This window comes from Drosophila arizonae, chromosome 3, assembly GCF_054131065.1.
Source record: "Drosophila arizonae isolate 15081-1271.41 chromosome 3, UAZ_ARI_1.0, whole genome shotgun sequence".
NCBI classification, from domain to species: domain Eukaryota; kingdom Metazoa; phylum Arthropoda; class Insecta; order Diptera; family Drosophilidae; genus Drosophila; species Drosophila arizonae.
The window spans coordinates 29,445,623-29,463,111 of record NC_142923.1 but is presented as its reverse complement, the minus strand read 5'-3'; the positions used below and the strand labels follow the sequence as shown (position 1 = coordinate 29,463,111).

At 39.5% G+C, this 17,489-nt stretch overlaps 1 protein-coding gene across 4 annotated transcripts; it reads left to right on the top strand.

Moving 5' to 3' along the window:
• The first annotated feature begins 417 nt into the window (after positions 1-417).
• On the top strand, positions 418-16,904 carry LOC108611188 (lipase 3). 4 transcript variants are annotated; one of them, XM_089466296.1, is made up of 7 exons: positions 420-666; positions 1,447-2,341; positions 8,791-8,841; positions 9,132-9,451; positions 9,625-9,880; positions 15,467-16,201; positions 16,270-16,904. In XM_089466296.1, exons 5-7 carry the CDS (start codon positions 9,722-9,724, stop codon positions 16,672-16,674), a joined length of 1,299 nt encoding a protein of 432 aa, XP_089322422.1. In that variant the 5' UTR covers positions 420-666; positions 1,447-2,341; positions 8,791-8,841; positions 9,132-9,451; positions 9,625-9,721; the 3' UTR covers positions 16,675-16,904. The 4 variants fall into 4 exon arrangements, with proteins under 4 accessions (XP_089322425.1, XP_017859184.1, XP_089322422.1 ...); XM_089466299.1 differs by lacking the exon at positions 9,132-9,451 and having other exon boundaries at positions 418-666; XM_089466297.1 differs by lacking the exon at positions 8,791-8,841.
• Positions 16,905-17,489: the final 585 nt, after the last annotated feature.

Sequence of the window (17,489 nt, the reverse complement as noted above, 5' to 3'; positions counted from 1 at the left end):
TGGCTGAATGCAGCTAAGCGTTTTACTAAATTAGAGAGTGCTCCATGGACTAAATAAATGGATTTGCTAGGGCGCAAGCATGTCCAAAGGATTTCCTAAAGCCATTTAAACTGGTGAATAACAGAGCATGGATCAGAGGTGCAGGAATGCATAAAGTTACTAGAGCATATCTGATTGGCACCATTACAGACACCCCATGAAATAAAGGAAACCCCCAAGAATCTGGTCACTTGCAGCTACTAAGCCAATAGATTGGCTAAGGTATGTCGGATATCGGTATATTGAAAGTCTACTAAACAAGTGCGTAGTGAAATACTTAAAATTCGATTCGCAATTAGTCTGAACTTTTGCCACACAGCTGTCATGCAAGTGTTAACGACTAATATTTTAGAGAGTATAACTAATATATTTGAAAAACAAACGATCAGTAACGCTCGAAAGATACGAAAGTACCGGTAAAAAAATATAAAAGCTCTCTATGCGGCTCTATCCGGCCAGGATATACCCTGAAGCTCGACGAAGCTTCTTTATTTGAGATATTAGATCGGAATCATATATGAAAGCTAATTTGTATACCCTGAACCCATTGAAAATGGGAAATCAGGGTATAATGGTTTTGTGAAAAAGTATGTAACGGGCAGAAGGAGTCATCGCAGACCCCATAAGGTATATATATTCCTGATGAGTCGATATAGCCCTGTCCGTCTGTCCGTTCGTCTGTCCGTCCGTCCGTCCGTATGAGTGCGTCGATCTCAGAAGTTATGAGAGCTAGAGAGCTGAAATTTGGCATGCATACTCGTGTATACCATACGCAGTACGAGTTTGCTTTAGTTTTTCGATAACTCTTCCGATAACTTTTTTATGGAGAATAATCGAAAAATCGACATTGTTTTTTGAGTCTAATTTTAACACTTTTAGACTTGAAGACTTCAAATTTGCGTTGTATATAAAGTTAATGGATACAAAGATTTTGTAATTTACAGATTTTAGATACCACGCCCCCAATTTGTAAAAAACGCATTTCAAGTACTTGTGCTTTGCAATGTACACACATTTTAACCATATGATCACGCTCTGAATGTTTCATTAGGATCGTAGGTCTACAAAAATAATTATTCAACAAATAAATTCTCATAATACTGCCCACACTGCGTGATTATGTATGTGTGCCTAAAATAAGTGCAGAGTGATTAGAATATCCGATTGGAGGGTTCAGGGTATCTACTAGTCGAGCAGTCTTCTTACGTGTTTTCTATTCTTCTTCTTGTTTCTATACACTCTACTAGAATATACATATGCTTAGCCGTAATGAAATGAAGCTTCTCGTTAATTGAGAAAGACCTGTTGTTTCAAAGAAAGTCATTAATTATTTGACTGAAACTCGAAACAAGAGTAAAATTAAATTATACATATGAAGTGACATACTCGTATACTTATATTTTACAGGTTATATACAAAATGCAGCATGCGACAGAAAGATCGAGTCTTGCTGGAGCAGACTTGTGCGTCTAACTAAGTAATAATGTCTCCATTAAAGTCGCAAAACTCGTTGCTCATTAATTTAGCCAACAGTTTAGGGGCAATTATTCGGCCAAAAGCAAAACCAAGCAAAGCATAAATTACGCAAGTGGCCTTGAAATTCGCTAAGCTCTTTTATTACAGACCTCAAATTTTTGTGTGGTTCGTCGCAAAGCAAGTGGGCGAAATATGCAGAAGAGCGAACGCAAGAAATAAAGACAGAGAGAGAGATACACTGATTGAGAGAGTAAGGTAACCGGTTCCCGTTGAACTTGACCCGCTGCTGCTAGCGAGCGCGCTGTCTTCATTTTGGGCAGCAAATTCGCAGCGCAGCGCTGTGCAGCAATGCGTGCAGCTATGCGGCATTAAGTAATTGTTTACAAACAAACTTCTAGAATGCAAAGAAGCAAGAGCAACAACAACAGAGAGTGAGCGAGCGAGAGTGAGTGAGATAGAGAGAGGATGTTAAGAGAGCAGAGAGCGCAGTACAGAGCAATAACAGCTGTTACCCTTTATATATAGCTCTCGGCTCTCCCTGCTTCCGTCATATGTGTGCTGGGAGCTTCTGCGATCGCCGGCAACACGATTGCCCGAGAGCTTTTACACGCCAGAGCTTTGAATTGCGGACACCAGCGCAACTGGCGGCGGGTCTAAGCTAGTTTTAGTTTGGGAAAACGCGCTGAAACGACACGGCAAGCGATCTATAAATAATTTGGAAAAAGTTAAACATTCAAAAGAAATCAAAATCAAAAATAAACCAACAGCAAACAAACAACAACAATTCGTCGTCGTGGAAATTTGTTTTGTTTTTTGGAATTTTCAAGTGAGTGACTGAACAGATTTCAAACAACTTTTCCCCACACAAATGGTCTAAAACACAAATGGAAACAATTTTGCCAGCGAGTGCCAAGCGCGACAAAAAACAGAAGACGCAACACAACCACACGCACACAAACAAACACATACATATTTATTTGTTGTTCAATGTGGCTCACTTATTTCATTGCTTATCGCATTGGCTATTCGTGGGAAATACCAGCGCTAAATTCATAATTTGTCCAATTGGAAAATTGAATAGAATTGTCCAATTGATTTGGATTTCATTTTAATTATTATCGCAAATCAGAGATCAATCAGCTACCTTTTTTTTGCATAAAACCTTTTAGTTTGAACTGCTCTATAAACTTTCGAAAACATGGTTTAAGTTCGAATTACTTCATCACGATCGCTACGAGGTGAAATCTGCGCATGTTTTAAAGAGATTTTGTCTAAATGCAAGAAACAAATTTGTTTTAAATGTTGCAGAAATCTATAAAACCGGAACACTTTTACAAAACTGCAGAAGTGACAATAAAAATTAATTATTTTTGCGAGATTTTAACATAATCTAATCAATCAATTCTAATCAATTTACAATCGAATTTTAATGAACTGGTTTACTAGACGAATACTTAACAAAACTATCTATGATTATTCATCCATAATCTGTTAAAGATCATTTACCTTTTAATTTTTTTTTTTTTTTTTTTTTTTTTTTTTGTTGGGCTGAGGTAGGAAAAAATGCTTTATGCACCGTCAGTCATGTCGTCACTTTGACCGGTGTGTCGGACTGCATAACTGCTTACCGACTAAAAAATCCTCCTCTTCTGGGGCTCAAATCCACCTTGGAACCAGGAGATATCCCGCATTAACCTTCAAGGTGGAACCCCATTGTGTGCTCTAAATGAGCGTTGCCCTCTGTGTGCCTGCGTCCAGGTCATACTTCTTCCGCCGCAGAACCTTTTCGGCGAAGTCATAGACTTTTTTCCAAGCGTCTATGCTGCTGCACATTTGCTGTACTAACGTCTCTACTTTGACTTCACCTACTGTATCTGCCAGGTCGATTCTTTCTTCCGACCATCTTTTGCAATTGAAGAAGGTGTGTTCTGCATCGTCCATTGCATTTTCGCAGTAAATGCAGCTGGATTCGGCAGTTTTCCCCATTTTATTTAGGTACTTTCGAAAGTATCCATGTCCGGAGAGTAGTTGTGTCAAATAGAAAGACGTTTCACCGTGCTTTCTATTTATCCACTGCTCCAGATCGGGGATTATTTTAGCGGTCCATCTTCCATACCTTTCGCATGACCATCTCGCCTTCCACGAGACTATGGTTTGCTGTCGTATGCTCTTTGCCGCATGTTCTGAGTATTCTCCTCTTTGCCGAAGATTCCATATTTTTTTGCGCTCTTGGGCAAGCAAGTCAACCGGTATGACTGCTGCTATCACAGTCACGGCCGCCCCGGAGACTGTGCGGTACGCCGATGTTATCCTTAAGGCTGCTCTTCGTTGCACAGCTAGCATCGGTTTTCGCCTTACATTCGCCTCTAAGGTATCCGCCCATACTTCACTGCCATATAGCAGTATTGCATTTGTCGCTTCCATGAGGAGTCTCCGTTTTCCTGCCGTCGGGCCGTCAACGTTTGCCATCAGTCTACTCAGAGACCCCGTTGCTGTCGCTGTTTTCCGCGTGGCATACTTCAGCTGTTCCCAGAAGGTAAGTTTACTGTCCAGCCTAACGCCTAGATAGTTCACTGTCCTCTGCGTCCTTATCAGGTTTCCGCTTACTCGCATCTCTATTTCGGTTGGGATCTGCTTCCCCGTGAACAGAAGTAACTCTGTTTTATGGGTGGCAAGCTCCAATCCTCGAGAGCTGAGCCATGTCTGTGTGCGGATCATGACTTGGGTAAGTCTCTTTTGGGCCTCTATGGTGTTTCTGGCAGTAATGACGGCTGCGATATCATCGGCATAACCAATAAGGAAGGTGTCTTCAGGCATTTCCAGTCTTAGGATGTCGTCGTAGCTGATATTCCACAGGTCTGGTCCCAGGATTGACCCCTGTGCAGCTCCTCCAGTTACTCTGTATCGTTTTGTTCCAGTTTGCGTGGAGTACAGGAGTATTCGATCCTGCAAATAGCTCCTGATCATATTCATGAGGTACTCCGGTATCTGGAAGCGGTGTTCCAAGGAAGTAAGCATATCAGTCCACCTTACACTATTAAAGGCGTTTTTAACGTCCAGCGTTGCTAACAGAACAACTGGGCGCGAGTATGCATTTCCTCTTTGCGTAGCTCTGGCTGCCTGAACCACTTCATCGATAGCTCCCATTGTGGATTTTCCAGCTCTGAACCCATGTTGCCTAGGGCTAAGTCCTCCAGCAGCCTCTACTGCTGCGAGTAGTCTAGGTCTTATGAGCTTTTCTAAAAGCTTCCCAGCTGTGTTTAACATACACAATGGGCGATAAGCCGAGGGTGTATTGGGATCGCCTTTGCCTTTGCTAATGAGCACCAGTCTTTGTTCTTTCCACGCTTCTGGAAATATCCTTTCTTTTAGACATGCGTTATACATCCTAAGTAGAAAAGTGGGACGTCCTGATGCTATCACCTTCAGTATTTCTGCCGGTATATTATCTGGTCCCGGCGCTTTCTTGTTCTTCAGGGAGAGAGCTGCAATGTTGAGTTCTTCCTCGGTGAAATCTGGGACTGAACCATCGAGCTCTACGGGTGCTCGCTCATGCGCCTCGTGGATGTGTGCTGGAAATAGTGTTTCCACTATGTGATCCATCGTGTCATCATCCACGTTTGGCACTGCTCCGTAGTTTCTCAGCTTTTTCATGACTATCTTGTAGCCAAGTCCCCAAGGGTCTTTATTTATATCTTTGCAGAGCTCTTTCCACTTGTCATGCTTACTGCGTGTGATAGCAATCGACAGTTCTTTTCTCGCAATCTTGGCTGCTAACGCTTCCGTCGTGAAATTTCCAGAGCGTCGTGCCCTTGTTAGCCTTCTTCTACATTGTATGCATACTTTCCTTTTTTCTGCAATATCGTGGTTCCACCAGTACGCCTGTCGTCTACCTCCGTGTTTGCTGTGCGTTTTTGGCATCGATACGTTACACGCTCTTTCCATAGCGGTTAGGCTTCTTTCGACCACTTGCTTCGACGTCAATGTGCCGTCGAACTGTCGTTCTCGCCTATCTAATTCAGCTAGTAGTTTGCCTGTATCCACCTTACTTATGTCCCATCTATGAGAAGTCTTTCTTGAGTATGATGGGTGGTTTTGCTGACTGGTATTTTGGAAGTCATATGATATATACTCGTGATCACTTCCCGTGAAGTCATCGAGTATCTTCCAGTCCTTTATCCGATCTACGATGTGTTCGGATCCAAAGGTTACGTCAGGTATTGTGCCTTCACATCCCGGCCTATGGAAGGTAGGTCTGCTTCCGCGGTTTGCTACCACTAACCCGGACCTAGCGGCCATATCCATAATTTTTCGTCCTCTAGAGTTAGTAGACGACATTCCCCAGTCCACTGCTCGTGCATTCAGATCGCCTGCCACAATGAAGGGCTGCCGTCGATCCACGAGGAGATCCTCGATTGCATCGAGTTTATTCTGGAAGGTGCTTATGTCATCGCTAGGGGTTAGGTAGCAACTGACTACTGCGACTTCTCTGAAGCGTGCGTAGACGTAGCAGTTTCCCATCTTGCTTTCTAGTGGCTGTTGTCCACTACTACTGGGGATCCATATGGCCGCAGTCTTGGTGTCGTCCTCTAACCAAACTCCGTTCTCTTTTCGCTTATATTGCTCACTGATGATCACTACATCTATAGCATGTTCTGCTACTATCTGTGTCAAAAGTGCATCTGCCGTTTTGCTCCGGTGTAGATTACCTTGGAGAATTTTCAACATTTTGCTGTAGTTTGTCGTGTGCTTGGGCATTTCTGCGATCCCGGCATGTGATCGACAGAAGTACGCCCCGCATCCGTGCAAATGCAGCATTTTGGTGGTTTTTTGCAGTCTTTCATCTTGTGACCTGATTCACCACATCTAATGCAGATGCCACCACCACTTCTGTCCGGTCCTGTGCAGTTGGTCTGCAGATGGCCGACCCCGAAGCATCTGTAGCATCTGCGGATGGGTTGACACATCCTGGGCCTAGCCCTGACAAAACCAATTTTAATGTCTGAGCTCAGCAACGTCTCCGCTAATTGGCTTTCTAAAGTTACAAAGGCCCTTACTTGCTCTCGACTGTTTGGGGCAGTGACTTTTATGCGCAAGTCCACTGATGAATTATCAAGGACTTGTCGCACTGCCTCAGCCACCTCAGACTCTACAGTTAGTGAGTCTAGATCTCGGATCTCCACTGTCGCTGTAGGCTTTAACTCGGCTACCGTGGCTGTTTTTTTAACGGTAGCCTTTAGTTTTTCAACTAGTTCTGGATGTAACTTTTCCCCTCTGCTCAGTTCTACAAGGAGTGCCCCGGATCGGGTTTTCCTTATGCCTCTCACGTTTGCCTTTTCGTCCTGTTGGATTGTGCTGCGTATGTTTCGTAAAACATCTACGTAGCTTTGTCCACTTTCAGGTTTTATGAGGACTGCTTCTGAACGGGGAGGTTTCTTCTTCTCTTTTTTTGCTGGTTGTTTTACTACTTTCGGCTTTTCTGCGGGTGCCGAAGTAGTCTTTTCCGCTCTTTGTTTCAAAGTCCCTTTTCTGGTGACTTTTTGCCACAAGTTCTGTTGTCCCTTGCAAAGTTTTTTGCCGGACTCAGACTCTAGGGGGCTAGGGGCTTGTCTCTTTTGAATGGTAGGTGTTTCCACCGTTTCCAAGATCCGTGCCTCTGCTGCTGGCTCTAATTGCTTCTGCTTAGTTGCTTCAGCTTCCAGTTTCTTCCAGGAGTTCCTACAGTGTCCTAGGATATCGAGTAGTTCGTCTAGGTCGGATACCCCGCTTTTAACATCCAGACTGATGTTTTTTTGTTTAGCGACAGCGGTCTTTATGCGCCGCAGCGCCTGGCGACATTTTAGAATGGCATCCTCTTCCTCGGCCCGGAGTTTCAACATGTACTCATGCCTTGGAGAGATTACCGCCTCTGCAACAGTGTTTGGGACACCTACTTCAGCGGCAGCGGTTTTTGGAGTTTCCTCCACACTTCTTGGCGCCTGCCCTACAGGGCTCCTTTGCATTTTTGAGCTTTTGCCAAAGCCCAGCCGTGGGTCCGTGAAACGGGCCTCGCTCTCTTCCAGTGGTGTTCCACTGATTGTTTTTTTGGTTGTTGGGGTCTTTCTAAATTCCATTTTAAGGGGTCCCGACTCCAAGCCGCTATCTTAGATCGGGTGTACAGTTACTCAAACAATCCTCATGGTTATCTGTGCATAGCAGGGAGGCCATGCGAGGGTTGACTTTGGTCCTTATGGGAGCCAATGTTCAGAGCCAGGATCTTGCACAAATTAAGGATATATATCAACTTAAACCTGTACCACCAATGAAGAATCAGTTGGTGACGATCTTCGAACGTACTTGGAGGCCTGCCAGGGTTTTAACGGGACGGAGGCAGCTGCAGCATTGACCTAGGAGCCATTTCCGCAGGATGTCACTCCTGCTTACTGAGGTCCTAGAATGCGACAGCTGTCAGCCCAGGGGCAAACATTTCAGAAATCGTGTATTTTTCGAAGTCAGGGGTCGGTCAAAGATTTCACTTTAGTAAGTTCTATCTTTTTATTTCTTCTAAAGTCGCTGCACACATTAGTTCACGATTGGTCGGCTGCCCAATCGCTATCCAGTGGGGCCGATCGTGGAGGCTGTGTGTCAACTTGAATTACCAGTGACAAGGATTGCTATTGAAAGTCTCTAGACGAGCAACGTAGCGTTGCCTTGTTTTCGTAACCCCATCCCACCATTTACCTTTTAATAGAAAAAATAAAATTGTATTACTAGCAAAATATTGTGCAAAAAATTTGTAAAATGCCTGATAAGCAATGTTTATATACTCGGTAACAAATTGGAAAAGAAAGTATATTGGTGTTCGCTGTCCTCAATGAATAGACCGTAGAGACCATAGATCATATCCTTGGCTGTTAAAAGGGTCTAGCTTATATCTTTATAACCAACAGAAAAGTATATCTTCCACTAGGGAGAAAAAAAGTTACTGCAGATTAAAAAGAAATGATTCTATCTATGAAAAGATTCCCGGATTTGCCAAGTAGAGACTGATATAATGTAGCTCACAGTTTGCTTATTTTTAAAAGAGATCGCAAAATAATATATGAACTTGCCAAATAAATCTTTCTACATCAACTTGTATATACCTGTCATCTCCTGTCTATACATACATACTTGATAAAACATTGATACTTGAAAAGGACACATATTGTAACATATGTATATGTACATTTATCATGAGCGTTTGAGATCGAGGGCAATGTTCTAGTTCTCTATATATATATTTTTTCATTTCAGATTTTATAGAGGGCCTAACCCACAGAGCTTGACCCACTCTACGCTATATATGTATGTATATATTTCGCATATATAAAATATATAGATCATGTATATTATAGATTAGAATTCCCTATATTATTTACAAGCCTTTGTTTCATACCTTATAAGCTTAGCCGCATCAGCTGACAAACGAAAGATTTAAAGAACATTAATTTTGAGACGATGTAAACGGTATCATATGAATTGAAAATACTTAAAATTTAGCTAAAAAAATTATTAAATGCTGTCATGCATATATAATCAATAGAAATATTAGCTCTTTGTATAAAACATACTAAGTATATATTATGTATTTGTAGGTTTTCCTGCGACTCACTAAAGTATGTAGAGGAGACATTGACGTCAAGAATAATTGTAATCAGTTGCCAGAGCTCAAATATTTACGTATGAGTGTGAATTTCCTGAAGTTAATCGCACACACACATACACTCGTGTACATACATATTGCTGTGCCCTTGAGCGAAAAATCAAATAATTAGAATTGTAATAAAATTAGGCGAAATACAGAAGTCCTCAAGGGGGAATCAACGGCAATCATTTAACACAGTAACACGAAACAAGGAACAGGAATAGAAGGCACACCTATACATATATACTATAGCGCTCAAAGCAAAGAAGTGTAAGTGAGATCGTAGCACACAAAAAAAAAAAAAAAAATAATAATAATAATAATAATAATAATAATGAAGCATGTAAAGATGAACGAAAATTTTTACAAACATTTTTTACAATTATAAATTTTTCTAATTTACTTTTTTGGTATCTTAATTTTTTTGGTATACACAATTAAAGTTGCCGCAGCTAACGGGACAGGCCGCGAGGCGACGCAGGCCTGCGCCTTGCAACACATTCGGCAAGTGGGTCAGTCTTTGGATGAGAATTACAAAATATGTGCATTAAAATGCAACAGCCAACAACAACAACAGCAGCAACGAGGAGGCAAACAAGCTGCAGCAACAGCAAAATGTTGCAAATGTTGTTGTTGGCTTTGCTGCTGCTGCTGCTGCTGAGCGGACAAATCGAACCGGTGGATGGCCTCAAAGTAACGGTAAGTTGTTAGTTAGCCTTAGTTCGAGTTGGCCAACAAGTCTTGCCAATAAGCAATTGCCTAAGCCTCGCATTAAGTGCAAGAAAAAACCAAGACAACAGGTAGCCGAGCGTGCGTATACTTAATATTTTATAGTTTTTTTAATTTTATTACATTCCCTTGCTTCACATTCATTTTCACTTAATTTTGAAGTATTTGAAGTATTTCACTATGCGTACTAACCCCCGAACCAGTTGTTACCTTATGAGATATTTATATAATTATGGTTATATAAGTACAAATTTATTAAGCCAGTTTCAGCTATCAAATACGCAATGGGCCTATAAGCTCGTAGAATATGACATAAAAAGCGAGTGGACAGCAGATGGCATATAAATGTATATACTTTACATATATAAATATACGATTAAATATAAACTTTAACTTAGCGTTCTCTTCATTTCATCTTGGCCTTTTTTCAAACTCAGTCTAAAGCCCAGTTCTCAAATTGGCAATTGAATGAGTTCTTTATTAGGGTAAGCACCACTGCGTATACTTCATATTTTATAGCCTATGAATTTTATGGCTCTCACTTAAAGTAAGTGGCTCAATTAGAGTTAAAGACAATTGCAAATTTCCTACTACTCAGTGAAAGTAATGGAAATACTATATATAATACTATTAGATGTTCTCTTGTATTTCTTGTGCACAAAAAAATTTATATATGTATATATTCTCATTTACAGTAAATCTTTATCAAAACACGTTTTCAAAATAAATTAAATATTTGTATGTTTTTTGGCCCACCTGTATATTGACAATATATTTGTATATTTTAAATAGTAAAGGTAGTCTTTGTATGAAATTAAGCAACTGTATATATTTCAAAAGAAATTATTCAACCTTGATATTTTCTCAAGAGCAAAAACAATCTACATGCAGCATATGCAACACTTTCACTTGGACGAATTACTAATAGTATTTTTGTTGTCAAGTTCATTAACATTCGATTCTCAAATAGGATCCTTATCTACTAGTTAAGCAAATGGCAGACAGTTGAGAACCAAAAATATATATTTATATATATATTTGTATTTTAAGATAAGATATTGCAATTGAATCATAATTATAATGGACTTTGTTTTGGCCACCAGAAGACGTGACTTATTTTCAGATAGTCAAACATTATGGTATCTAAATCTTTTGTGTTCGAAGATTATATAGCACTCAGAATATATATATATATAAATATAAATATGTACATGCATTCAACACAAAGAGTTCAATGAATGACTGTTATGAATTATTGAATTATGGCTTTCAATGAGCTGATTGCGACTGAAGATTAACATCTAAATTTTTACTTATATGCATTTACAGTATAAACGAAATGATAAGAGGTGAGATCATTTTCTAACGAGTAATTTAGCTTAGTACTTAATATCGTGAGCGATAACTTGAGGAAATAGACTAACTTTAACCTTGATCGACTGATAATACAATACTTATCTATGTTTCGTTGCGCCCATTCATATCAGTCATATATTTTGTACCTCCCTCGCTTACTATATGTGTGGCCTGATAATAGAGTTAGCTTGTGCCAGTTCTCATGGCGAAAGCTCTAGAAACACGCGCGTGTTCAACTAAAACAATAACAAAACATAATAACCCATTTATGGGTACATATACATGAATATATATGTATATACATATATATTCCAGAGTATATAGAGCATAATATCAGCATACTATGGCCCCTCTTCCGCATGTCTGATTAGCAAAATTTTCAGCAAAATATATATAAAGTCTAAATGAGACAAGTTTATTTTAGAGGCAAATGGCGAAATAAAAAATCATGACTGCTGCACTGAAAGAAATTTATGGACAGAATTTGAATATATTGATTCACTGGCTAAGAGCAAATAGATAATTAAAATACATATAAAACAATAAATAATTATTATTTTATACAAATTTTAAAAATTAAAATAATATAATAATTAATAAGAAGGCGGACATTGTAAATTGATCTCCTAACCTTTTATTTAACACTATTTAAATAGCTCTCCCTTATTTCACACAACACGAATATTATAAAATCCAATTGGATTTGCAACAAGGTCTTTAAATATGATTTTAGTTAGTCTACAGCAATTTAGTTTTTATTAGTGTAGTTATTTCTGTCAGCGCTCTTTATGTGCGCTGCGTACGTTTTCATAAAGCAGCTGCGATCACCCGATCACAGCAATAACAACAACAGTAACAATAACAACAGTAACAGTAGCAGCTACGCACATCAGCTGATTACGCCGAATAAGTTATGCTCTCTTTCTTATCAGAAAGAGAGTTGAAGTACGAACCGGCATGGCCTCGCTGGCACCCGCCCACAACCCCCCGCGATCAGTGTAACGAAGCTTTGCTTGCTAAACTTTTCTGCCACGCCCCGCACACTAATGAATGGCACACGCCCGCTGCTGCTGCGCTGTCGCTGTCTCTGTCGCAGTCGCTGGCAAAGTTTGACCGATGACGCGCTGCGTGTGCTTGGACTTTGGCATCCGTTGCTTTTGTTGTGCTCGCTTCTGGTGGTGAGTGATGCGTTCTCAACTGAACGAAGCGCTTCGTTAAGCTTTTGTTTTCGTATTGCCGCACAATCGAAAGAGAGAGTGAGAGAGAAAGATAGAGAGAAGGCAATAGACAGCGCGCAGTAACAACAAGTCTTTATTTTCGCATGAATATATCCTATGACCATTTAATCACAACACCCACCTGGAAAACATTTTCAGGTGGCAATAACAAATAACAGTTAGGCACTTGAACATTGATCGCGATTAAATTTGCGAAATATCGGCGTAATGCTTCGGTGAGATATGAGGGCAAGAAAAGTAATAAATAACAAGTAAGAAAGCTCTAGTCGAGACTGCTCGACTACGAGATCCCCTGAACCCTTGGAGTGCTAGCTATTTCAATAATTTTTCGCGTCTTTCAGCTTAGACAAGAAACACACACACATACACAAACACATACACACACAAGCACCCACGCATAAACACGCATGGGCTGCAGTGTGCGCTTACTATGAGAACTTAATTGTTTAATAACTTTTTTTATGGACGTACGATCTTCATGAAACTTTCAGATTATGATTATAACATGAATATGCATGTAATTGCCAAAGCACAAGTCTCTAGTATTTGAAATACGCGTTTTACAAAAGTGAGGGTGAGGGGGTGAATTTAGAGGTGGGGGGTAAATTTTAACAAAAACCGAAATTGTATAAATTGCATATAAGCATATATAAAAAATTTGGAGACTCTAGCAATAAAGGTGTAGAAGATATAATTTTATAACTGGTTTTCGATAAGGTTTTTCATCGATAAAAAAAGATCGGGATGAGTTATCGAATTTTAATGATAAACTCGATATGCGCGCTGTAATTACGGACATTTAAAAAAAAAATTGAAGTCTCTAGCTCTTATATCTTCGGAAATCGACGCGTTCAAACATACGGACAGACGGACAGACGGACAGACAGACAGACGGACAGGGCCAAATCAACTCAGCTCGTCACCCTGATCAAGAATATATATACTTTGTGGGGTCTGCCACGCCTCCTTCTGCCTGTTACATACATTTCAACAAAACCATTATACCCTGATTTCCCATTTTCAATGGGTTCAGGGTATAAAAACAAAACAAAATGGTGTGATCAAGCATGTTTTCTGTTTTTTTTTTCTCTATGTTTTTTTTTTTTGTGTTCGCCAAACAAATTAAAAAGCGTGAAAAAGCTTTTGTTTGGCTCTTGAGTGCTAAAGACTCTCGACATGATATGATATATCATATACTAATTAAACCAAACTAATATTATTTAAAAGAATTCAACTAAATAACATACGAAAATGTGAACAAATCTCATTTATAAATTTTGTAAATGAATATAGAACTATTTATATGAATTATATATACAATACATATATACAAATATTTGTTCTGATATATTCTTGTATTGTATAATAAATATGGAATTATACAAATAAATAAAGATCCAAAACAAGAATAAGAAAAATAAAGATAAACAAGTAAGAAAGCTCTAGTCGAGACTGCTCGACTACGAGATCCCCTGAACCCTTGGAGCAATAGATATTTCAATAATTTTTCGCGTCTTTCAGCTTACACAAGAAACACGCACACACACACACACACACAGGCACGTACGCACACACAGGCATACATACACACACACGCATACAGACACACATACACACACACACACGCATACATACACAAACGCATACACACACACATACACATACACACACACATACACAAACACATACACACACATACACAAACACATACACACACAAGCACCCACGCATAAACACGCATGGGCTGCAGTGTGCGCTTACTATGAGAACTTAATTGTTTAATAACTTTTTTTATGGACGTACGATCTTCATGAAACTTTCAGATTATGATCATAACATGGATATGCATGTAATTGCCAAAGCACAAGTCTCTAGTATTTGAAATACGCTTTTTACAAAAGTGAGGGTGAGGGGGTGATTTTAAGGGTGGGGGGTAAATTTTAACAAAAACCGAAATTGTATAAATTGCATGTAAGCATACATTAAAAATTTGGAGACTCTAGCAATAAAGGTGTAGAAGATATAATTTTATAACTGGTTTTCGATAAGGTTTTTTATCGATAAAAAAAAGATCGGGATGAGTTATCGAATTTTAATGATAAACTTGATATGCGCGCTGTAATTACGGACATTTTAAAAAAAATTTGAAGTCTCTAGCTCTTATATCTTCTGAAATCGACGCGTTCATACATACGGACAGACGGACAGACGGACAGACGGACAGACGGACAGACGGACAGACAGACGGACAGGGCCAAATCAACTCAGCTCGTCACCCTGATCAAGAATATATATACTTTGTGGGGTCTGCCACGCCTCCTTCTCCCTGTTACATACATTTCAACAAAACCATTATACCCTGATTTCCCATTGAAAATGGGTTCAGGGTATAAAAATAAAAGTCGGAAATATAAATGAAAGTGTAGAAAAAATATAAAATAAATAAATAATAATGAACAATCATAAAAGACTTCAAATAATTCGAAATATTTTGAAAATGAATTAGAGCAATTTGATGAATTAAGTGCTAGAATATGATTTAAGTTTAATTGTTTAGAAAAATAATTGCTAAATTTCTAATGCAAATTGATATAAAATAAATGTTAAATTAAAAAAAAGGGTTTTTTTTTTTAAATACTCAACTTGTAAGGGTTAGATGACATAAATATATATACATTTTCTTTATTTATATGAAGATAAGGACATTTAAAGATATATTCGATAGTTGAGACATGCTATAATCCAAATTTCAAGTGCTTGGGATGTTAAGATGTAGATGTGGAATTTTATTTATTCTATAGTGCAGACGACTTGACTAAATGTAGAGTAGTTGAAATTTTCAGTGATTAAGCTGGGGATGTTTAACTTTACCTTTTCAAAACAAAGATGTTCTTTGCAATTCCTATACCTTAAGATTCTTTAGATTGCTAATCATTTGTAAATTCGTTTATTCCTTTTGCAGGCGTCTCTCATAACAAATCACAACTATCCTGTGGAGGAGCACACAGTCCACACGCCAGACGACTACATACTCACGATCTATCGGATACCTACCTCCCCCAAGCTGCAGGCACAGAACCAGACTCAGGAGAAGAAGAAGCCGGTGGTATTCCTGCAGCACGGCATCCTCTGCGCCTCGGATGATTGGATCATCAATGGGCCGGAGACGTCCCTCGCCTACATGTTCGCCGATGCGGGCTACGACGTTTGGCTGGGCAATGCGAGGGGCAACACCTACTCAAGGCAGCACAAGCACATTCATCCGGATACATCGGATTTCTGGAAGTTCAGCTGGCACGAGATCGGCGTCTACGATCTGGCGGCGATGCTGGACTTTGCCCTAGCTGTGAGCGACAGCAAGTCGCTGCACTTCGTCGCCCATTCGCAGGGCACGACAACCTACTTCGTGCTGATGTCCTCGCTGCCTTGGTACAACGAGAAAGTGCGGACGGTGCATTTACTGGCGCCGATCGCCTACATGAGGAACCATTCGTTTATACTGTCCAAGCTGGGAGGGATGCTGCTTGGCTCGCCCTCGGTGCTCAGCTGGGTGCTGGGCAACATGGAGCTGCTGCCCATTACGAGCATCCAGAAGATTCTATGTGAGCATGTCTGCTCGGTGGGCTCCATGCTGAAGTTCTTGTGCTCGGGTCTGTTAGACTTCATTGGCGGCTGGGGCACCCGGCATCTAAATCATGTAAGTAAGACCCTCTCGAGGTCTGTCTATCAGCACTAACTCTCATTCAATTCTCTTTCATACTTCAGACGCTACTCACAGACGTTTGTGAGACGCATCCAGCTGGCGCGTCGACTACACAAATTATCCACTACCTGCAGCTATATACATCAGGCGACTTCAGACAGTACGATCACGGCAAGGAGCAGAATGAGATAATTTACAGGCAGGCGGAGCCCCCCTCGTATAACGTGCAGAACATCAATAGTTGTGTAAATATGTACTACAGCGATAACGATTACATGTCCGCTGTGGAGGATGTTGAATATTTGGCAACGTTGCTACCATGCGCGGACCTCTATCGCATTCCCTATAAGGATTGGAATCATTACGATTTCCTTTGGTCCGTCAATGTCAAGGAAGTGATAAACAACAGAATAATTGATAAAATGCACAGATATGATATGGAGCACGATGCGGCCATCAGTTTCTAGCGATTCTACGATAAAAGCTTAGTCAATTCCATAAACGGAAACCTAATTATAAATACGTGTAAATAATATGGTTAGCAATGAGCGTGTGCGTGATATACATGGTAATAATTATTGTTTAAGTTGCAAAAGGTTTGTGAAATGCTTCAAGCTAACATTATATAGTTTTTAATACAAACTCTGTTACAAAATATACAAAGAGAAACTTTTTTGAAAATACCGCCAAACAAAAATATGTTATTATTTACCGTTGCTGTACAGGAGCTAACATAAATTTTAGCTTTAACAGATTCCGCTAAGAAGAAGAGAGAAATATTTCACTCAAAGCTTACTTGAATTAAGTCTTGCATTCTAGTAGGTAAAAAACAAATTATATAAAAAAAAAGTAAAAAAAAAAGAAATAATAGACTTACAGATGTATGTATATAATTGCCCTATACCATTCAGTTCAAACTTTCCGCCAAGATCGCAATTGTAATCGATAGTCACTTAACAGCATATTTTACAGTTAACAGAATTGTCACGTTCCACTCGTTCCATTAAATTAATGGCTCGAGTAATTAAGTTTTTTTTTTACAGTTATAATTTAACTTTTTTATTTATATTTACATCTATCGATCAATTCAGTATGTTCTAAATAAAAAATATACAATATGCCAGTGATTTAAGTTCTGTTCGAATATACTTGAGAGAATCTGCTGTTAACAGAGAACTCTTCACGCATCTGACAGCAGAATCACTTAATAGCACTCACTGAAGTTTATAACATTTGCATAAGCAAATGTTGCGTTTCTCAGGCAGTTAATTTTTCGCAATAA